A 23,263-nucleotide genomic window follows, 5' to 3' on the forward strand; every position below is an offset into this window, starting at 1 on the left:
CATCAGGCTACATGCTGTGGGCAAGAGCAAAGTCCTCCCCACCACATCTCTTGTGATCTAAAGCTAATATCCACACATGACACAGAACACCCAAGCATACCCAAATTCACTCCTTTCTTTATCTGTGCAATTTGTCCCCAAAAAGGTCAAGATGCTGCTCCTGGTCTCTATTCCTGGCAGTCACAAGGAATGACTTTCCGTGACCCTTGGCCACAGCCAAGGAGACTGAGCAGAACCTCTCCCAACCTACCAAAGCACAGCAGGTGCAGCATGTGCTGGCCTGCAGAACTTGCCAGCCTGCCTGGGAGTCCTAGCACACCTTTCTCCACTTGCAAGTATGTTTCCTTAATTCCCTGGATTACTTTTGGGGAAACATTTGACACTGGAACTGGCTCCTCACCGACTGCACGCAGAACTTGCGGATGGTGTAGTCCACCAGGACGATGCAATCTTCCACAGACACCCGGATATTCCCATAAGTCCAGCACCCTTGGTCAGGCCAGTACTGGTGACATTTTTCCTGTACAAACATGCAATTAATTTTATCAAGTTTTCCAATAACCTGAAGTCATTAGCAAGCAGCGTATGGACACACGCACACGTGTATGCAGAGTTTCTGATCTGGCACAACACAACTTTAACACTTTTCTAGAGCTATTCACACTTAAAGGTAGGCAGAGAAGGTGAGAATAGCTTTGAAGTTGTTTTTCAACCTATCCAGAGCTCACCAGCTTCTGTTGGTTTGTTGTTTGGTTTGTTTTTTTTTTTTATTATGGGGGGGCCTAACTGTAGGGACTGCGGTGACGTGACTCTTTGTTTTGAACCTTTAGGTGCAGTCAGTGGGAAGTGCGAGGCAATCCTCATCTGGAGTTGCCAGGAACACCCAAGTTTAACAGAAGCAGCACAGCCTGGCTCTCAGGGCAGAGTGTGGCTTCTGCCTCCTCCCTCTCCTCACTACCACAACCTCCAGGGAATCAGGTTTTTTCCTCAGGTATATGTTTTTGAGACATTTATATCTATATATATATAAAATGAATCAAATAAGGACATAGCACGCTTTGTGTGAACAACTATCCCCCAAGGGTAAACAAAATAATGAAAACCCATATTTTATGTTTCTAATGATACATTCCCTTATTGTTTGTACTTAGCTTCTCAAATCTGAGAAGCAGGAATGAAGTTAAATGTTTTACGCTTGTTGGGTGCATCCCAGCATTCCACCAGTATGCACAGAAAGCCTCACACAAGGAGAGGAACCAGACTCATCTGAGGCACAACGGGGGGGACAGGAGGGAAGAGCATCACTCTCACAAGCGTGTTGGGTTTTTAATTGTTATGCACACGTGAACTCTGAAATCTAGCTCTCAGAAAAATGAAAAAAGTTTTAAACCTCATTTCCAACACATCCCACCCACAAGGAGGGCCTCACGCTGCAAGGAGAGCACAGGCACGAGGCCTGGGCTGTGGGGGCAGGACAGAATGAGCTACCAGAACGTTCTCCTTGAGCTCTACACATGTACATTTGCATCCTGGAAATTAAAATGAGCAGAAATGCAGCTGTGCTAAGAGGGGCTGGAGAAGGAAGTGGTCAGCAAGGTGACTGGCCAGGTGCTGAGCAGCCAGGGCTGCTTTTGGAGAACACTCCCATAGAGACACCCCAGAGCACATGGAAAGCTCCTCACCTCCTTCCTCTCCTTCAGGTTGGTTAACATGACGATCACAGCTGACTTCTGCTCCCAGATCATCCTCCAGAAATCATTAACTGTTTCTTGCTTGGGTCCTGCAGACAGAACACAGCTTTGCTCAGGAGAGGGGATTGAGACCAGCACCAACACTCTTGCCAAGAATTCTTTTCCCCCTTGTTGACAGCTCTGTGCCATTGTCTGCTAGCAGACCTGGTGCCCTGTAAACATCTCCATGATCAAATAACCCAAAGTTCATCCGACAGCACCAGCCTCTAAGCCATACATTAACCAGTTGTGTTTTCCTAGTCCTTTCAGCTTTTCCTGCCACTGAAGGAGCTGAGGAAAAGACCACCTGTGCTCCTGATCCCGCAGCCTAGTTCTCTGAAAGCCCTTTTCATCATCCTGGGACTTGCCTTGGCAACCTCATCAGTGCCCACCTGCATGACCACTTGTGGGTAGTAATCAGAGGGCTGCACCAGGCCTGAGAGTTTCTCAGTAACACCTCGCACTCACTTTAACTTAATTTAAACTGTAACCTCTAAATCCCACCTCATATTTTGCCACCATCCGCAGCTGAATGTCACCTTTAAAACACTTCTAAAATTAAATACACGTTGAGCCATAAGATGTACAGAATAGAGAAATGAGAATAAATTACCTTGTGCTGCTATAAATTTGTTCTTTTCATTGTAACCCTAAGGAAATAAATATCATAGTGGTTAAAAGATGAAAGGCCAACATGTGCTAGCAGAAAAATACTTATTTAATTCACAGTCAAATGCAGCAGCTTGGCCAGTGGAAAACTGTCAACTTACATCTATATATGATGCATTAATGTAGTCTGAAGGTGGGACTCCATCGAGCTGGGTCAAAATCACTCTGGAATGATCATCTGGAAGAAAACACATTTCAAGAACATTTGCATGTTACTCAGGCTGGAATATGTGACTTCCACACCAGCAGGAGGCCAGGCTAAGCACTCTCTTCCCCAACCAACCATCTCCCATATCGCTTCTGGCTCTCATCACAAAACTTTCTCCACAAGCATCTTGCTTTGCTCCCACACCTGCAGGTCACCAGGACTGCAGCTCTACAATACTGGAAGCCCAAACTCCACCATATTTGATTGCCCAACACTAACCTGAGACAGCACAACACCCATTTGATGTGGTGTAATTTGGCAGAACCCCACCAGGGCTCAGGATTCATAGCGACAGAAAAACCTACCGGGAGTTAGGGACACGCCACAGCAAAACTGGTTTTGCATGAACAGTTTATGAAGAACATTTGTTACCAGTGAAATTACATTACATGCATATTTTCAGCAAATTAACACTACTACCAGCACGCTCAGTGCCACAGCTAATTGTCTGATTTAAAAGAAAAGGCAATGCCTTACATGGCAGGATGTTTGGGTATCTGTTCTTCTCCCTGTTTTCTTCCTTATTTGCAATTTCAAATGTTCCCTGCACATATCCAGGTGTTAAGGACTGAAAAAGATAAAAACCCAGTGTGTTAGATATCAGCAACCTGTGCATCGTTAGGGACTATTTAGAGACTATCATGCACACACACTGCCTTGCATCCAACAAAATGAAACATCCTTTTATATATAAATATATATATATATTATTTTTTCCTGGCTATAAATTTCTTTACTCTAAAACAGGAAACCACGTCCTGGCAGATTTCACCAGAGAAAACAGAGTTCAGCAGCTTTGCTGGAGAAATCAGTAATTTTCCCCCCAGAGATGGCAGCTCCTCAGCAAGCTGTGAAGCTCGGAAGGGCCACGTGGAGCTGCCATCTGCTGCCGTGATTCACGGCGCCGCGACCCCGCCGCGCCGCTCCCGCAGCTACTTTTAGCAGTAACAGTTGGTTCAAGAGCAGAAATCCAGGTGGATGGTTAATAGCTCACTGCTAAGGACATGAAACACCAAACATCACGCCGGGACCTGCAGGTGAGTGCCCAGAAAGGGAGGAATTCGAAAATAAATCCTGAATTCTTCTATGTGAAAAGTCGCTGTATGAGCGCGAGTCCAAGTCTGCTGGTCATCAGCAAGATCTCAGACTGCAGATAAAATTAGTCAGGCTTAAAAAAACCCCAACAGTCTTGCAGAGCAATTAAATGAGGAAACAGAGAAAGAGGGAGAGGATGAAAACAAGGAGGTGCCTGAGGTGGAGCTGCACTTCCAAACAGAAGCTGCTGAGATGCCACCACCGTGGCCAAGTGGTCAATAGCCCAAGCTATAGGGGAGAGCAGAGGAAAAGGTACCATCCATCAACAGACATGGCACAAGGCTCCTGCCAGGTTCTCTGAGCTGTCCTTTCTCTGTGAATGCCATAAAAGAGAACCAAGGTTCATCAGATTTCTTGTACTGAACTTCTAAAACCCAGGGTTAGTGTCTCGGATCCCACAAAGACAAAATCCCCGTGGTTTGGGAATTCACAGCCACCTTCTTCCACCCTTCTTCTGCCTCCCACTTCCCCATCTGAATCATGTCAGGGAAGGGAAAAAAGTGGTAAATGACTGTAGAGCTCCAAGCAACTATCCCCGCTTGCCCAGTAGAGCAGGGCTTGGAATTTCCCCTCAAAACCAGCACTTCGTGTTGTCAGGGTAACATCTGATAAAAGGGGGGGTGTGGAGAGGACTTCACCACCACCACAGAGGAGACTGCAACATGCAGTTGCAGGTTTGGTTGTTTGGGTTTTTTTATATCACTTCAACTTGTGCATATAAGTACAGGATAGAGAGAAGGTTAAAAAAAAGAGTTTAAAAAGAAAGCTGCATTTAGCAAACTGCTCAATTCTTTGTTTGAGTGAAGCCCATGGTTCTGCTCATTAAAATATATTAGAAAATCCAGAAACTGAATTTATGTTTTGCACAGAAATAAATAATTAGCCCTTCAAACATTATTTCTTTAAACTGCAAAAGTCAGACAACCAATTCCCAATAAATAGTCACATAAGCCCTGCATTGTCATGTGAAAAATGCATGAAAAGTAATTATCTCTACAAAATAATCTCTCCATCCCCTGCTCCTCACTCCTCCAAGGCCCTGACAGCTCCCTAGAAACCTCCTCAAGTCACACTGCCCAGCTTGGCGTGGGTGTGGAACCCTGGTGCCAGGACATGACTTGTTCCACTGCTCCCACCCATCTCCAGAGGGCAGGATGTGACTCATGGGGGATGCACTTCACCACGTCCCCTCCATCACCCCATGTGTCCCAAGGAGCTGACGAGTCTTGGTGGCACTGGGTCATCTGCTGCCACCACAGCCTTATCTGCTGCCACCACTGCAGGAAGCCTGAAATCTCTCTGAAGGTTCCAAGGGGGCTTCAGATCATTTCTTCTTTTTTTTTTTTTTTTTTTTTTTTTTTCCCCTGAATGAACCTCAGGGACATCTTACTCAAGTCAAAATTAAAATTTCAAAAGCAAATCCTTACTGGAAGGTTTTCAGATGTTAATCTGAAAAATCAAGGCAATAAAATAACCATTAGAAACTTCAAACATCCACCATGAACTTCAAACAACCATTATGACCTTCAAACATCCAGCTCATCTGGTTTAGATATGATAATCAGAGGTAAGACTTATTTGAAGGGACCAGAGAGAAATATGTTTGGTTTTCAAATTTTTTTTTTGCCTGTGAAGAAAGAACACCTTCTTCCTGGTGCTCTGTGCCACACAAAGAAATCAAAGAACTGAAAAAATGAAGCAACTGAGGGTAAAAGGAGCCTCTGCTCCTCTGGTTAGTGTACAAGTGCAAGGTACTTCTTGAAGGTAATTTAGGCTTTAAGGATAAAATCAAAAGTATTGAAGAATACTGACAGGCACATAAATAAAACCCCCTTTCTATCTCCTGTGTCTCTTTGTCTATCAACACTTGTTTTGTTTCTCTTTTCAGCAGAAAAATCACTTGGGAATGAACTTTGTTGGCCGGTGCAGGTGCCTGGCCAGCACTGGCTCATGGGACTCACCATTTTTGGTCCAAATATATTTCAAATTCACAACAGAGCCCCTGGATTTGTGTTCCCAGAGATGTCCGAGCCCTGTCATGTTAGACCAGGCTGAGAGAAGCAAACCCCACAAGGGGCAGAGATCCCCAGCATCTCCTGGTCTGTTCTTTAGAGCACTGGGCTGTGCTCAGGACCCACCCAGGCACAGCCTCTCCCACCCAATGAACTGGACAAAGGGGACAGCTTTGGACCCAGCCAAAAGCCTCTGGATTTGGCACCTGTGGCTTTGAGGGGCAGGGAGAGGAGAAGCCCAGCTGGTGGGGGGGGATGGAGCTGAGTTCAGGGCTTCCACATGCTGGGGGATGCTCTGAGGAAGAGACCACCACACATGTCTGTGCTGAAGGGCTCATTTCCCAGCCCTTTTCCTTCCAGTGCTGCACTACCAGACTTCTGTTTGTCAGCCTTCCTGATCTATGCTACATCAATCACTCCACTCCTCAACTGCCTCCCACCCTTTCTTCCCCTCTCAGGCTTGAGCAAACAGCTCATATATCCACACAAGCAGCCACAGGAGATACAGCAGGGGAAAAAAAACAACCCACCACACAAAGCATGGAGCAGACCTCATGGACCATCACCCCCTTAACAGCTCTGATGGCTCATTTGTGGGGACTGGACCCCAGTTTTCCAGCTCAGCAGTTGTGTGCAGACAAACTCACACATTCACAGCATGAGGCAGAAGATGATCCGAGCAAAGCAGGTTTTAAAAATAAAAATAGATGGTTTGTTTCTCTCCTAACAGCAGAACAAATTAGTCAGGGGAGTCAAAATTCACAAGCACACATCTTGTCAAGTGAGTTTTCACACTCATATTGTTGACTGTGACAAATATCTCCACAATGCTCCCTCTCTGATAAGGCAAAGAAATTGTGTGTTTTAAATATATCATCCAACAAATTGCAGCTATAAATACACTACCAATTAAGAAGGTAACTCAACAGACTGACTAATCACTGCCTGCGCCGCCTTTGACAACTCTGGATTTGACATTTAAGCTGCTGCTCTGTGCAACTTGCTCCTGCTGGGAAAAGAAATAACAAAAAGTATGGAAAATGCCCCCAAAAGCAGGCGTGTGAGAGCAGCCTCAGTGTGCAGGGTTTCTCCATAGAAACCAGCTCTGCTGCAGCTCACTGGAGTCTGGGTAAGACCACAGGCGACTGAAGCTTGGTTTATAGGCAGAAAATAAGGTCTCCTTTCTGGTCAAGGCAATGCTTCAAAGAAAAACACCTCACAGTCAAGATACTTCACAGAAATGTAGGTGCCAGGGCAGAGGGTGCTGCAAACAGGGAAGTGATGGGATTGTAACAGAGAGCAAAAGGTCAAATCACAAAAAAAAAAAAAGTCAAACCTCCCTGAGGCTGTATTACAAGCCACAGTGTTTTTTCCTCTTAAGTACTTCCCATAGAGGTCACACACTCGGGCTCCTCAAAACACCCTCCACCACCACCAAGGAAGCCAATGCTAACCAGATCCATATTCAGTTTTCCTCTCTTCCAGCTTTCAGGCTGACACCAAAGACCTTCTTCAAACGTTAGCAAGTGTCCAACAGTCCATACATTCCAGACGTGGCACCACCACCTCAGTTTATGTTCCCAATGCTGTCCACATCAAGGGTGACCACACGTGACAAGAGCATGTCCGAGCAGCACCAGCACCCTCACACCACATGTGCTGAGGCTCCCAGACACCAGCCTCGGGCACCCAACATTTTCAAGAGAACTGTTGATATCTGGAGGTGCTCTGATTTCCCCCAGCAGCCATGCACTCCAGGTGTGAGGACTTACATTAAACTCCTCCCGGAAGAGCTTCCCTTCGTCTGCTGATCGCATCCGGATTTCCTCTTCGAGATTTTCTACTGGAATGGGGAAATACTTCTTTGGGCCTGAGGGAGACCTGCTGAGCAGCATCACCCTTTGCTGTTCTGTCAGTACAAAGAAAGAACGTGTTCAAGGCATGTCCAGAGCAACAGATAACGAGCTACTTCCGACTACAAATTAATTTTTATGCTGGAAGCTGCCAAAACCTCCTCCTCACATGAGACTTCAATCGGTGATAAAGCCGATTTAAAGGAAATAAAAAAAAGCAAAACCACAGGCCAAGCAGCTTCTCTGAGAAGATAATAAATTAAGCAGAACCACTACTGAGTAAAACCACTGGTTTCTGTATTTATGCTGGAATAAGATGTGACCAACTTTTATTTAGAAAAGGAGAAGGTTCTTTTTGCTGTTAAAGAGCTGCTCCACCCCAAGGCAGAGACAGCTTTTACCACCTATCACCAGGGATGCTGCTAGATTAATTCACTTGTGGAGGGGAAATAATCATAATAAAAACATCTTTAACTTGGCAGACAACAGGAACTCTGCACCAAGAGGAGCTGCTGCTCTCAATTGTCCCAGCTCACTGTGCACCAGCCCCATCCCACAGCCCCTCTGCAGCAGCACAGTTTGTTACCAGGATTGCTGCATGAGCTTCCTGCCACCTAGACCTTGGCTTACATCAAGAAATAAAGCCCCAGGACACCGTTATTCACTGCCCCCATGGCTCCTCAGGAGGCCAATTGATCACTTGGCATATAAGTGAGCATCTCCACAGGCTGCCTGGCAGGACAGCTGGAAAAAGTGGAGAGATCAGTTGGAGCGAGTCCAGAGGAGGCCATGGAGATGATGGGAGGGCTGGAGCAGCTCTGCTCTGGAGCCAGGCTGGGAGAGTTGGGGCTGTTCAGCCTGGAGAAGAGAAGGCTCCAGGGAGACCTTAGAGCACCTTCCAGTGCCTGAAGGAGCTCCAGGAAAGCTGGGGAGGGGCTTTGGACAAGGGGAGGGGGGGACAGTTTCAAATTGAAAGAGGGGAGATTTAGATGAATTATTTGCTGTGAGGGTGGCAAGACTGGAACAGGTTGCCCAGAGAAGGTGTGGCTGCCCCATTCCTGGAAGTGTTCCAGGCCAGGTTGGATGGGGCTTGGAGCAACCTGGTCTAGTGGGAGGTGTCCCTGCCCATGCAGAAGGAGTGAAACTGGATGATCTTTAAGGTCCCTTCCAACACAAACCATCCTGTGGTTCAGTAATTCCATGATTAAGCCCACTGTCTAGTGAAGACAAATTTTCCTTACAACCAAAGGCAAACAGAGGCAGACCACTTCCCCACCCGCCAGTTATGATGAGGTGGTTTCCAGCTGCAAACTAAAGCTCTGGGGGTGGCACAAGCCACTGATGGCCCAAGGACATCACCCGGCGTGGGGCCACCACGGGGATCTCCCAGCCGCGCCGGCCGGGGCTCCCGCACGCAGGCACCGACCCAAGAGGAAGCCAACGGGTGTATTTAGAGGTTTGACTTTCTCTCTGCCGCCACGTTTGCTAACTCACTCTTTGGTTCACCAACAACCATGTGGAACCAGCACAAAGACGCAAAGATGAACTTTTGATCATTTACTCTCCCTCTTCATTATGGCCAAATAATTGCTGAGCACGACGCGGGTGGCCCCTCCACGTTTGCTAGGTTTGATTTGAGCCCCAGAGAGCAACCCACCCCTTGGGCTCCCTGCTAACAGAAACAAACCCAGCACACGGAAAAAGCCAGTGCAAAACATTTTCAGTTCCTGAGAGTGCTTTATTTTAGTGCAGCTGGCTTACAGGACTGCCCCAGCTCATCCCCTTGATGTTTCTCTCTACATTCAGGGACCAGCCGGTTATTTCACAAAGAGTTAAGGACCCTTTTCACCCCCCTTTAAGAAGAAATCCTGCAACTCTTTCTGTGGATAGAAAGCTCACAGTGCTAGAAACCTGCATCTCAGCTGGCATCTTAATAAAACAGATAAAGAGCAGGAGGAACACGCACAAAGAAACATTTGCTGTACCACAACTGAAAGTGAAAATTATTTAAAACCAACAACTGAAAGTTAAGATTATATATACCCAACATATGAAGCTCCACTTTTCTTAACTATTTTCTCTTTAGTAACAGTCAGAAGAAAGTCAGAAGGAAAGCAAATCTCTCCATACCTTGTTCTTCCAAGATCCCATTTGGCATCTTTTTGTCCCCGGAGTTCACAACAGCTTTCCTGTGTCTTCTAAACCTGAAATACACACACCACATTGCTCTGGGTAACTAAGTATATCAAAAGGTAAGAAGCGTTTTCCCAAACCAATCTTTACACCAACCATGTAATCCTGGAGAAACTCTTTCTGTTCATCTTCACAGCAGCAGCCTCTTCTGTGCTGTGATGGAGGCTCCTGCCTCATCACCACGTTTCATTTCCTCGTTAGATCATATCGGAACAAGCCCGAGCTAGTTCTGCCCACAGAGCCCCACATGGACCTACCTGAAAAAATAGCCAGCCAACAGGATGAAAATGATGAAGACCAGGAGCAGAATCAGCACGGAAGTCAGTAGGTCCTTGTGTAAATTGTTCTCCTCGGTAGAGTCTGTGGATTGAACACTGCAAATGTGAAACTTTATGGACAGATTGCCTCATCTGGTACAGGAACTGTGCTCGGGGCACCAAAAATCTGTGCCTCTCTGCAATCAGCTGCTTGTACTTGCTGAAAGCACCACAAATTACTTAACATATACAAGGCTGAAATGGAAAGTTCCATTTCTTGCAGTTGTTTTTTTTATTTCTTCCTCCTTTTTTTACCCACTGTAAAAGCCCAACCAAGCTGCCTGCTCCAGGGAACATCAAGGATCTTTTTTAGAATGACTGGTTAAGCAAAGAATTTACACATAGTAAGTTTAATGGGTACAGGGTACTAAGATAGGCTGAGACAGGCTGAGAGAATTGGGGTGTTCAGCCTGGAGAAGAGAAGGCTCCAAAGAGACCTCAGAGAACCTTCCAGTGCCTGAAGGGGCTCCAGGAAAGCTGGGGAGGGGCTTTTCACCAGAGAGGGCAGTGATAGGACAATGGGTAATGGTTTTAAACTAAAAGAAGGGAGATTTAGGTTGGACATCAGGAAGAAAATCTTCACTGTGAGGGTAGGAAGGCGCTGGAACAGGTTGCCCAGGGAGGCTGTGGAAGCCCCTTCCCTGGAGGTGTTCAAGGCCAGGTTGGATGAGGCTTGTGCAGCCTGGGCTGGTGGGAGGTGTCCCTGCTCATGGCAGGGAGGTTGGAACCTGATGAGTTTTAAGGTCCCTTCCAACCCAAATCATTCTATGATTCTCTAAGATAATTGTGAAACCCACTCCAGAGGTTTGCTGCAGCACCCTCATGCACATCAGCTGATCCTCAGCAGGACAGAAATCACCCAGGAATGCCCTCAGTGTAGATTTCATTTGTTGATATACTATATATGGATATTTGCTGACATACTATCTAGTACATTTTATGTATGAGTATTTTATACCTATAACATTATATATAAATATAGGAGTGGGTAGGAATGATGAGACTTTCAATAAATACTCCCATTGGAGATTCCCTAACACTTTGTTTTACCTAGAATAAATTGCATCTCATCCTTCCATTAACGATGCTTTTACGTACATGACACTTTACATTTCAGTTTCATTATGCTCCTCTAACCTTTTCATTCTACCGAACAATTGAATATATAACACCTTAAAATAATGCTCAAAACATGTAGAAATCATCTTATGAGCACTCACTCTTCTAAAACTATGGCAACTTTTCTTGCTCCTGGCGTGTTTTTTTTTTTTTTCTTTTTAAACTATATTTACACACTTGAATGAATTCTTCACCATTCCTGCAGCAGTCATTCTCCTAACACCCCCTGCATTCACTCTTCCCTAAACTCTTTCTTCTTCCTTGCTTTTGGCAAATGCTTTTTGAAGAGATTTTAACCAGGAGACTTGATATAAAATACCATGAAAGCACAAGATTACAGTGAATGCTCAGGAGCAGGAGACATCTGCAATATTTTAGAAAGGAGCTCATTTGGATAAACCAGCTGGCCAGAATGGAGCTCTGTAAACCATCTGAGTATTGGTTTGTATCCCATGAGCAGCTGGAAACTCTCTGGATGCTCAGACAGGGTCTTTAGCCATGATAAAAATTCCTTTAGAGGCAGAGGTGGACTAGAGGCACACCCAGAGAGAAGGTGTCTCCAGTCAACATAATAGTGCAAAGAAAGGGAAGGCAATAAAATGCATTAAACTTGACATTTAAGTGGCATATAAAGACCAAAGTAATAGGCAGGACAAAATAGTAATGAGAAACCATCAGCTGACAGAAAATCCCTATTGGAAAGAACATCTGGATGAAGATGCATCACCAGGTTTAAAATGCTGGTGTGGTTCAGCAGTACCACACTGCATGGAAAACAAGGCCTGACAAAGGAAAAACAAACAAACAACCCACAAAAATACCTATTTTAATATCTATTTTATATCTATATTTCCCCCTCCTGGGCAAAATGAAGCCACTTCAGCCCACTTTGAAGTTTAGAATTTTCAGTCTGAATATCTTGGAATCCTCCGGGATTTGGGAGTTTTGTTTTAGTTCTCATCATTGGCTCAGTGTCAACATGACAAGAGGGGGGAAAAGTAATTTCCCTCAGTTCATTACACCACCCAAAACCCACCCATCTCTTCTGTTCAGATCTGATGTACCCACACCAGTGTTTCTGGGGTGTCTTTGGAAAACTCATTCCTAGACAAACATGGAAAGCCTCAATCCAAGCTCCTACTGGTCTCCATTTCCTTAGTTAATCATAGAAGAATAACAGAACGGTTTGGGTTGGAAAGGACCTTAAAGATCATCTAGTTCCAATCCCCTGCATGGGCAGGGACACCTCCCACCAGACCAGGTTGTTCAAGGCCCATCCAACCTGCCCTTGAACAACTCCAGGGAGAGAGCATCCACAAACTCCCTGGGCAACCTGTTCCAGCATCTCACCACCCTCACAGGGAAAAACTTGTTCCTAATGTCCAATATGAATATTCCCTTTTTAAGCTTCAGACCACTGCCCCATGTCCTCTCACTACACACCTGTGTAAAAAGACCTACCCCAGCTTTCTTGTAGGCCCCCTTCAGATATTGGAAAGTTGCTATAAAATCATCACAGAGCCTCCTCTTCTCTAGGCTGAATGAACAACCCCAACTTCCTCAGCCTGTCTTCTAAAGGGAGTTGCTCCAGCCCTCTGATCATTTTCATGGCTCTCCTCTGGACATGCTCAAGGAGTTCTATGTCCTTCTTATGTAGGGGACTCCAGAACTGGACACAGAATAAGGACCAAGCACTCCTGCAGTGACCGATGCAGTTCTCTGCATCAGGATCTCTCCTCTCCTCCTTATCTCACAAGAAAATTAGGTCAAAAACCCACAAACGGTGCCATCGTCCTTGCTGAGGAGTACATCTGGTTTTGAGGCCTGCAGTGGCACACCAATGGCTTCCCCATGGGTAAGGCTCCCTGTGGTTTGAAACAGTTGCATTTATCACCTGTATTTTTTTCCTCAATATCTGCCCTGGCCATTTTTTAAGTGTAGCTCAAAAATTGTAAGAGAAAGTTACAACCAGACTTGGGTCATTGTGGACTGAAAAGATCTTTGGCCAACACAACTGCCTGCATATTCAGTGGGATTTTAAGGGGAGACAGAAAGACCTGAAATATTTTGTTCATCAGTGTTGTCTCAAAAATTGTCAGCTGAAACATAAAATCATAGAACAGTTTGGGTTAGAAGGGACCTTCAAGATGTGAGTAAATGCAGGCAGATGATCATAGAATGACAGAATCTTCATGGTTGGAAAAGACCTCTGAGATCACAGAGTCCAACCATCAGCACAAAAAACCCCAGACCAATACAACCAACCACACACTCCATCAAAAAGCACCCACAAAAAAACCCCACAATCTCAAGCACTGGAGCATGTCCTGAAGTGCCACATCTACACGTTTCTTGAACACCTCCAAGGATGGTGACTCCACCAACTCCCTGGGCAGCTCCAGTGCCTGACCACTCTTTCAGTAGAGAAATTCTTCCTCATATCCTATCTGAACTTTCCCTGCTGCAACTTCAGGCCATTTCCCCTGGTCTTGTCATTATTTACCCAGGAGAAGAGGCCAACACCCACCTCCCCACAGCCTCCTTTCACTTAGTGGTAGAGGGCAATGAGGTCTTCCCTCAGGCTCCTCTTCTACAAACTAAACATCCCCAGTTCCCTCAGCCACTCTGTGTATGACTTGTTCTCTAGAACCTTCCCCAGCTTGGTAGCTCTCCTTTGGACATGCCTGAGTCCCTCAATGTCCTTCCTGTACTGAGGGGACCAGAACTGCACCCAGTGCTCAAGGTGCAGCCTCACCAGTGCCCAGTACAGAGGCATGATTATCTCCCTGGTCCTGCTGGCCACATCCTTCCTGATACAGGTCAGGATGCTGTTGGCCTTCTTGGCCACCTGGGCACACTGCTGGCTCATGTTCTTCCAGCTTGTCAACCAGCATCCCCAGGTCCTTTTCTGCTGGGCAGCTCTCCAGCCACTCCTCACCAAGCCTGTAGTGTTGCCTGGGGTTGTTGTGACCAAAATGCAGGACCCAGCACTTGGCCTTATTGAACCTCATAAAATTGGCCTTGGCCCATCGATCCATCCAGTCCAGGTCCCTCTGCAGAGCCTTCCCACCCTCAAGCAGATCAACACTCCCACCCAATTTGGTGTCATAGATGGTAGATGCAGATCTCTCCTGCAGCCACTGCCAGGGAAAAGTTCTCACTGCTCCAACACGAAGAGAGCTGTGGGCCAAAACCACAGGGCTTTCTGTTTACAGCCCCATGAAGAACACCAACCCAAGGGGATTTTTTTTTAGAACTACAATGAAATAGTGGTTGTCATCTTGAAGAGAGGAGGATTATGGCCAGAAGGCTGGTGGCAGCCCCTCATGCTTCCCTTGCCACCCACGAAGGCTGACTCATGGGTTCTTCCCAGCTTCATTCCCTGTGCCACAAGCCCCACCACCCAAACAGCTCTTTCTGGAAATGCATCACCCTTTCCTTCAGGGTGATGATGTTCCCACTTTCTGTATGTGTCAAAACCAAAACCACCCACAAGAAAAAAAGGGAACTAAGAGCAACATACACACACACATCAGTAACTGCCCCGTGATCCTCCTGCCACACTGTCTCCCAAACTTTGGTTTTCTTCACCCCTGGATCAGTTCCTCTGCAGGTGCAGGTAGGATCTGAACAGCAGAACAGCCCAGGAACTTCCTACCTGAACCAAACCCCACGAGCTGAATGTGAAACCCCCAGCTCTGGCTCCTGATCTGGCTATCACACAGCATTTAGCGTTTATCTCATGCTCTCCACACATTGCTTCACTTATCTTCAAAGGCACCCACTGACTTCTTAAAAGTAACAAATAGGGCATCAAAAGCTGCACCACTTGCTGCCTTCCACCCTCCTCCCTCTGAGAAATTCATTACCTCACTTGTTAATAAATCAGTAGTGGAAAGAAATTGTAAAGATGGGTGTGAAGCCCATCAAATATTCATGGAGTAAACACTAAAGGAATGAAAACATTTGGGAAGGACTTAAAAGCTTTATTATTGCAACTCCCAGGCTGCTTTCATATTTAAACTACATCACAAGTAAAAAAGTAAGAGGAAATAAAAGAATCCCAACTACAATTAATACTGGATAACTAATTAATATTTGAGTAACCAGGAGTTACTTGAATGCTACGGACAGGATTGTGTATAAAAAGTCTGTCACACATACTTGATAGCATCAAGTTTTATCTACCTGAACTATACATTTATTTATGAAAAAAAAAATAATAAAAAATACTGGTTTATATTTATTTAATACAGTTGAATACTCTGAGTAAATGGGAGTGCAGTTTCTCCAGTAAATGGTGTAATAAACCCAAGAATATCTTGATTTCATGAAAGAGAAATATCAAGGTAGCAATTTCATGGCACTCCTGCAGGAAGCAGAATGGTAGCACTGCTGGAAAACTGAGTCATTCAGACTTGGTATCCGTGTTTAATATATAAATAAACCCAACATTTTAATTTAACAAATGTTTAAAAATTAAGTCAGCTAAAACAATGACATGCAAGAAAATAGAACGATTCCTTTTAGAATCAAAAACATCTTATCTTTTGGGGTCATTCATCAAATTAGCTAGCAAAAGGAAAGCTGCAATTTTTTTTAGTACCCTCCAGTTCTTTCCATATTATTTTAAACTGAGTTTTCCTGATACTTCAAGTCAAAAAACCTTTTTCAGTTAAATATACTGTGTTAGTTCAATGGCCATCAAATGTACCAGATAACCCATTATCTTGAAACTTTCTATACAGCAACATATTTTCAGTGTGCACGTACTTGCCTATCAGACAAAACTCCTCACTGCAAAGTACTGAAGACTTTGGTATTTAGGAAAAACAGTCTAGTCGTACTAATAATTTCTAAGTTGTATCACTGAAATTAAGTTTTAATTAAAACACACATGATAAGATTTCTCTTATCCATCTTATCATCCTTAAATTCCACACAATTTTGAATTAAGCTTTGAAGACAAGCAGCATCTATGAAGAAACTCCCTTATTAGTAATTTAACTAAAATTCTGGGAAGTGACACATTGAACAAGTTACTTCCCTTTCCCAGTTCCCCATTTTTTCACGTATTTAGACCAACAAGAGTAACTTTTTCTACAGCTCCAGGTGCCAGATGAACAGCAGGGAGCTGACAACTACTGGACAGTATTTCAGCAGAGCCATTTATTAGCCATTTTATACTCAGCTACCTTTTTTATTTATAGCAGCAGTTAATTTCTTTTGAAAGCTCTAAGGAAAACAGCACTAGGATTATCAGCACTAATGGTAGAGCCTCTTGTTCCCCTGACCTTCCATGTGGAGCAGGGCTCAGCTGCACCTCCATGCTTCTCCTGCCTCAGATTTTGGTGGAAGAAAACACCTGACACTTAAATTACTACAACTAAGAACCAGAACAACCAAAGCAGCCACCAGCTGCCTGGCATTTGATTCTTGCTTGGTTCTTCTTTCATGAGGGCATAAAATTCACAGGCACTTTAGAAACAAACCAAAAAACCAGCCCACAAAACCCCTCTCCTATACAGACTGGATGTCAACAACCGTCACCTGAAAACACACCAAAATCTCACCACACTGTTTCCATGGGCACATCAACAGCTTTATTTCCCCTCAACCAAGCCCACAGAGCAGCTACCCCTATGGAATTCCCCTTCTGACATCAGTATGGCATCATGCCCTGCCACCTCCTGAACAGCAAACCACTGCCTGACCACACCACCCACCAGCCTAAACCTCCCCATCACAGAACATACTAGTAGAAACCAGTATCTTAAATAGAAGACCCCAACAAACCCTTAATGACTTGAGCCAGCCCCTCTCCAGGATGGAATGTGTTAGCATGTAGTTGTGGGAGGGCTTGAAGCAAGAGGAAAACACTCTGAAAACAGAAATAAGGAGGAACAAACGATGCTCTGGTGGATCGGTGAGCAGAGGATTGCTCTCAGGTCTTTGAAAAAGGCCTTGCTTTTCACCTGGCCTCACTTTATGCAGGACACCTGCACCATTACCCAGCTCCTCAAGTCTTCCCTCAGACAACTCGTATCATTAAAAAATACAGAACACTAAGACCATAGTTCCTCGTCATGTTTAAATATATTCATCCTGTTGCCTAATTGATAATGTATTTCATATTATCTGTGCCCAGGTCCCATCCTATTGGAGAGCTTGCATACCAGGCTGGAGGACACATCCTGAGCTTCTCCACCTCTCCCAAAGCTATCCTGTACATTTCCCATCCATGTGAAAGAGAAGGAACACGTACAGCACCAGTCACGTGGAGATCAAATACAGAGGTCACCTGGCCAGATTAGAAGCACATCAGTTGGGTCAAAGTCCTGGAATAATAACCAGGATGATGTCACCAGGAAGACCTCACTAGAAGTTCATCTCCACACCCACTCCCATCCCACAAACTAAGGGATGTCCTTACTTGTTGTTGCTGTAGGTTTGGGTAATTCAGTTCCATTGGGAGGTAAAGCTTGTGCCAACAGAAAACTAACACAGAGCAGCAGGAGCAAGCAGGAATGTTCCATTCTGGACCTACAAGAAAACAAAAACAAAAGGCAAATTTCCAGGTCAAATTACTATCACTTTTTTTTTTCTCCTCACATCAGAACAAAGCTAGAAGAAAAGCAAGGTTTGCTTTAGATGAGGGAAGTTTTAAAACCTCTTTTATACCCTCCCATTGCCTTACCACTTCCAGTTTTGATGGCGAAGGAAAACACCAGTTGTATGCACTAAGAATTCATCAAGAATGTTTCAAATCCAAGAACAGGAAACTAAGGCTCAGCCATTGTTCAAAGACAAGGACAGAAGTCAGGCCAGAAAAGTCATTCTCAGTAAAACACAGCACCAGGGACACTGAGGCAAGGAGTCCGGAAGTCATTTCCATGGATAAGAAGAAAACTCCTGAGTACCAGCCACTGGAATCTTGAGAATAAATGCAAGTCTTGAAAATAAATGCAAAAATAATGTAGTTTTGGTGGTTCCTGCATGTATGATATGTTCTGCAAAGAGCCTGAGTAGAAGCAGGGTGGGCTGTAGGGAGAAAAGAGCAGCCCAAAACCCCAGAGTGATCAGACTCTGCCTTAAGGGTCCAAGTGACCTTCCTTCACAAGACCAACACTTCTACACTGTGAAACTTCGACACACAATTTTGGCATCAAAGAGGCCTGGTGACCAAAACAAAGAGGAAAAGCTGTTACCACCAAGCAGACCAGTAACAACCGGAAAGTTCAAAGCACCTGTAAACAAGAGATTTTCCTTATCCCAGCTCGATCTCCTAAAGACACTTCAGAGATCAGTTCCTTTGGAGAACCCATGTGCCACAGCCATGGGTCTGAGAGCTAGAAAGCCTTTCAGAAAGCCTTTCAAACATGTAGAATTTCAGGGTCTGTGAGACCAGAAAATAATTTCCAGTGCCAAGAAGGTTAGAGAAAAGGTGGGATGAGAACGTGCTGCTGCTTTGAAGACTTGCAATATGCCAGGAAATGAATAGTTGGGAAAAAAATAAATGCTATTATTAATTTGCTGTACATTTACCCAGTCCTTAATGAACGTAATGATTGTAAGAGGCTGCCACCTCAGCCATTAGCCAGTCTTGCTCGATTTAAAAATATTGTCTTTGGCATAAGACACAAACATTACTGTCTGTGTTTCCCAAATGGCAGAACACCTCCAGATGGTGGCTCTACACCCATTGCTAAAAATACAACCATCACCATACTGCACAACCAAGCTCTCCCGTGCTGCAGTGTATTTCATATTACAATTTCCACAATATCTTACAAAGTACTGCCTAACAACAGAAAAAAAATAATCCAGGAAGCTGACAGTCAATAGAATAACCATTAGAAAATCCTGCCTTTTGATGTAAAATGGGGTAATCCACCAGAAATAATCTCTGAATAAGTTCGACTGTGTAAAAAACTTCTACAACAACTTTTGCACCCCCTTTTCACCACTCCCACACTTGTTACTCAGAAGTGAACCTTATTCCCAGCCTCTCTGCTATACCTAGGACTAAATTAAAACTCGGCACATACCTGCTATTCTTAAAAAAAAAGGAAAAAAATAAACAAGACTTAAAAATTCATTCTCTTGTGCTTTGAAGGGATGGAGCTGGGGTGGGAGCTGCCAGCACAGGCCCTGCTCAGCACCAGGACCCCCAGCTGCCTTCAGGAGCACACAGACCCTAAAGGAAGGTCATCAAATAATCTCACCTCATACTACAATTCATTATTGGTTTTCCTTTTCTTTTCTTTGTTAGATGCAGAACAGCCCTTCTGCCTGCTGAAAGCTCCCAAAGCACCCTCAGTTCACCAAGGGCAGCAGGATGCTCTCTATCCACTGCCCCTGGGATGCCATTTTAAATTCTTCCAAGTGTTACAAGAACACAGGAGTAAGAAAAAAAGGAACACCAAAGTAAAAAGAGAAAATATATTTTTTAAAGGGAAAGAAATGTATACAACTTCTTTTACATGGGAGCACACATTTGATAGCATTTCTTTATTCTTGCTCACCCCTTCTTGCAGTTTGGAAGCTCAGTGGATCTAGCTGAATATTTTCTTTAACATACTAAGTGCAGAAAGAACAAGAGAAAGTATTAATAGCATAAACCTTTATTTTCTTAAATGTCTTTTTTTTTTTTTTTTCTCCAGTCCAGCTTCCTACTGACAGATTTACTCAATCAGTTTCTTCTACTATGGTTTGTAATTTAAGCAGACAAGACATCTTATACCAACAAGCTCAGTCAACAGCCAGGTTAACCCTGAACTAGCCATTCTTGGGATTAGGTAATTATGTGTAACAGCTTAGTGTAAAATATATCAACGTTATGTGTGCAGACCTGGTCTGACAACTGACACCTGGCTTTGTTGGCAGGAGACCCATCCTCTCATTCTGAAACACTCCAGCTTTGAGAAATCACTTGAGCCAGGTCTAACCAGACAGGATGAAGTTTATAGTTTTGTATGGAGGTCACCACTGAATGGGGCCATACTGCTGTCATCTACATGAAGTTTTATAAACTTGGGCTGAGTTAAATGTATCTTCTCAGTCTTGTTTGTCCATTATAAGAGTTGAGTAAGAAGTGAATATTTAGATGTTGTAGGGGAAAAAAAACAACACAACCAAAACACAACCAAAACAGGCTATATAAAGAAAAAAAACCAAAAAAACCAAAACCAAACAACCAAATTTAAGATAATCACCTGCCCTAAAAACCTGCAAGTCACGGTGACTTTTTCTGTTCAGCAAAACAGTCATCCCCAGTGGAGTTTGGTGTAATTTTGGAAGCAAACCATAAAGTCCCAGTAGGGATACGCTGCATTTAGCATGATAAATAACCTTCCAACATTTCACAAGTTAGAATTCTAAAGCAGTAGGATGCTGGAAGCTCAACGCCCGCAGCAGCAGCTCACGTAAACTGAAGGGACGGGAAAGGAAGGCAGAGGATTTGGAAATCTGGAATGAAGCCAGAACAAAAGGGGCATCGACAGGGAAAGGGCTGGTGTTGCCAGGACTGAGGTGCTGAACAGTGCACTTGCCCCCACGATGCTCCATCCCCTTGGTGAAGGCTGTGGAGATCCACTGGACTGTTGGGCCACCAGCCCTGGCAGCTGCTCTGCTGAACCACTTCAGGGAGCGGGGCTGAGCTCCCTGGCTCGCGGCTAAACACACCCAGCTCTTAGGAAAAAAAAGTAAATAATACTATAATTGAGGTTGCTGGCAAGTTTCCAAAAGACTGGGAAGTGTCAGGAACATCAACCTGTCTCACAAAATTACTGTTCTGGGGGTTTCATTGATACAAACCCCCCCATTTTGTAGGTGTCCTCTTGGATGGGATGAAGTGCAACTCCAGCTTGCAGCCGATGCCGCAGCGCTTATCAAAAATAAACACTTCTAAACATCTCAATCAACACATCTGAAATACGAAGATTATGTAAATTCTGGGACCTCATTTTTGCCCAAAGCACTTTGCCTTTCTGCTGGCTAAAGAAAGGTGGGTTAAAACTTACAGCAAGCACAGAGGCAAGAGCCTTAGCTTTGCATGACTGAGCATGGCACAGGACCTCACTCGTGTAATTCTGTGAGCCTAAAAACAGACACAGCAACATTTTCCATCTTCAAGAGTGGAAACGGTCTGTTAAAAAAAACAAAACAAAACAACAAACAACAAAAACACCACACACACACAAAAATCCCCCCAAAACCTCAACAACAACTCTCCAGAGAGAACAGGCAAGTAGAAAAGAATTGTTGAACAAGAAAGGACAACAACACGCTACAACAGAAGCCTCATGTTGCTAACTCCAGAAAGAAAAAGCTCCAGGTGAAGACATCCACTGTCATTATGACCCAGCTTTGCTGTCAAGAAGCTGCTGTCCTGCCTGGAAAAAGAAATAGGAGCTGCTTTAAAAGCTGCAGGTGAATACAGTGCGTTTTTATCTACTTAGATCCTACCACCTCCAGCCTTTATTTCAAGGATATGCACGGGTAAATGCTCAGACACTTCAACTCCATGCAATAACATCTTTTGTAGTGAAGGATTCTTGGGGATTTCTGATTCTCTGAAGCCTTAAAAAGGTGCCAGAGGTTCCTGCTACAACCAGTTTTAAAAGTCTGCCTTGTCATAAATGCTTCTACATCCAACAGAGAACTTGATACCATGACAAAAAAAAAAAAAAAAAAAAAAAGAGAGGCTGTAAAATTGCACTGCTGATTCAAATCCTGGCAGGGAGGCAGAGCACTCGAAATCCAAATGCAATCCAACAAGGATCAGCTTAGAAGTCCAGGGAGAGTGTGAAGCCTGTGCACAGCTCATCCCAGCACCGGGATCGCTGCCACCGCTCCCGCGTGGCACAAGGAGATGTTCCCCAAAACATGAGGAAACAGCATTATTTTCAGGGATTATCGGATTAGTACACATGCTTAATTCCTATTTTTGCTGCAGAACTGAATCCTCATCTGACCTGACAGCTTCAGAATAAAGCCTGGGTTGTAGGAAAATATTCTATTGAAACCTTTGTCATTGCTAGAGCTGCGTGACTTCCTGCAAGAATCCAGATGCACAAGCTGCTTTAGAAGAGTTGAACAGACACCCATTCCCTGCATCCTCCTAATGCCCCAGGAGAACAGCAAAACATCCCATCCAACACACAGGATGGTGGAGAGACTGTTGGGTTTGGATTCTCTCACACTTTAGTCTCACGCACCTCAGGTTATGCCCCAGATTTTTCAGTGCTAAAAAAGTAGTATTAAAGGATAAGCACCATCAACTCACACAATGTCATTAAAATGTCCCTACTGGCTGACAAAGGTGTTGGCACTGGGACATTGGCCATGCCAAGAGCAAGTGCCTGCCCTGACTGATAAGGCTGACAACCGTCTAACCTAAACGACTGATGATTTATAAAAAAAAGAGAAAAACTCCAAAAAGGCAAGGGGGAAAACCATCCTCTCCGTCCTTCCTCTACCTTTTCTCCTTTTGCTCCCCTTGCTTTTCACCTGTAAACCCCCAAACTCAGCTGGTCCTGCTGAAGCCTCTGGTGTTTTCCTCCTGCTGGCCAAGGCGGTTGCCCTACCTGGAGCCAGCGAGCCAACATGGTGACATCCCCCCTCAGCTGGGAATCCCGGGCACTGGAAGCAGCTCCCACCTCTGCTCATGCTGACCACAGCAATTTTCTCTTTCCTGAAACTCTGGCATTCCCACTGTGTCTCCACTGACCCACCCTCAGCACACCAGGTAGTGCCGAGTCACAGTTTAACTGGAACAGCTCTGGCGTGACTTCATTTTTGGTTCGGGCTTTATTGCCCCTTGATGTCATAAGGAAGGTAAGAAAGCCTTACAGCAGCATTCCTGAGGAAATCAGTCATTTGAATTATGGGTTTTTTACAAAACAACTAGAAAAAGAAGTGCTCCTTTCCATTCCAAAGGAACAGGTGGGAAGTGGGAGCTCACATGAAGATGAATTCAAGACAGGTGGCTTCAAGATCACTCAATAAAGAGCAGAGAGTAGCACTGAGTCTTGAATCCCTGTAATCCTGGCTCAGAGACTGAGGG

General features: G+C 44.6%; 1 protein-coding gene across 3 annotated transcripts in view; it reads right to left on the reverse strand.

Moving 5' to 3' along the window:
- Window positions 1–23,263, reverse strand: part of PTPRE (protein tyrosine phosphatase receptor type E) — a 98,419-nt gene that overhangs the window by 18,008 nt on the left and 57,148 nt on the right. For all 3 annotated transcript variants that reach the window (XM_051619192.1, XM_051619191.1, XM_051619193.1), the window contains 9 exons: window positions 17,630–17,739; window positions 10,018–10,120; window positions 9,698–9,771; window positions 7,487–7,623; window positions 3,085–3,175; window positions 2,501–2,577; window positions 2,344–2,380; window positions 1,683–1,780; window positions 401–520 (listed from right to left, as the gene is read on the reverse strand). In XM_051619192.1, coding sequence (XP_051475152.1) covers window positions 401–520; window positions 1,683–1,780; window positions 2,344–2,380; window positions 2,501–2,577; window positions 3,085–3,175; window positions 7,487–7,623; window positions 9,698–9,771; window positions 10,018–10,120; window positions 17,630–17,732 — 840 coding nt within the window. In that variant the 5' untranslated portion in view covers window positions 17,733–17,739. The remainder of the gene's footprint in view (window positions 1–400; window positions 521–1,682; window positions 1,781–2,343; window positions 2,381–2,500; window positions 2,578–3,084; window positions 3,176–7,486; window positions 7,624–9,697; window positions 9,772–10,017; window positions 10,121–17,629; window positions 17,740–23,263) is intronic.

Source organism: Apus apus, chromosome 4 (assembly GCF_020740795.1).
Source record: "Apus apus isolate bApuApu2 chromosome 4, bApuApu2.pri.cur, whole genome shotgun sequence".
Classification (NCBI taxonomy): Eukaryota; Metazoa; Chordata; class Aves; order Apodiformes; family Apodidae; genus Apus; species Apus apus.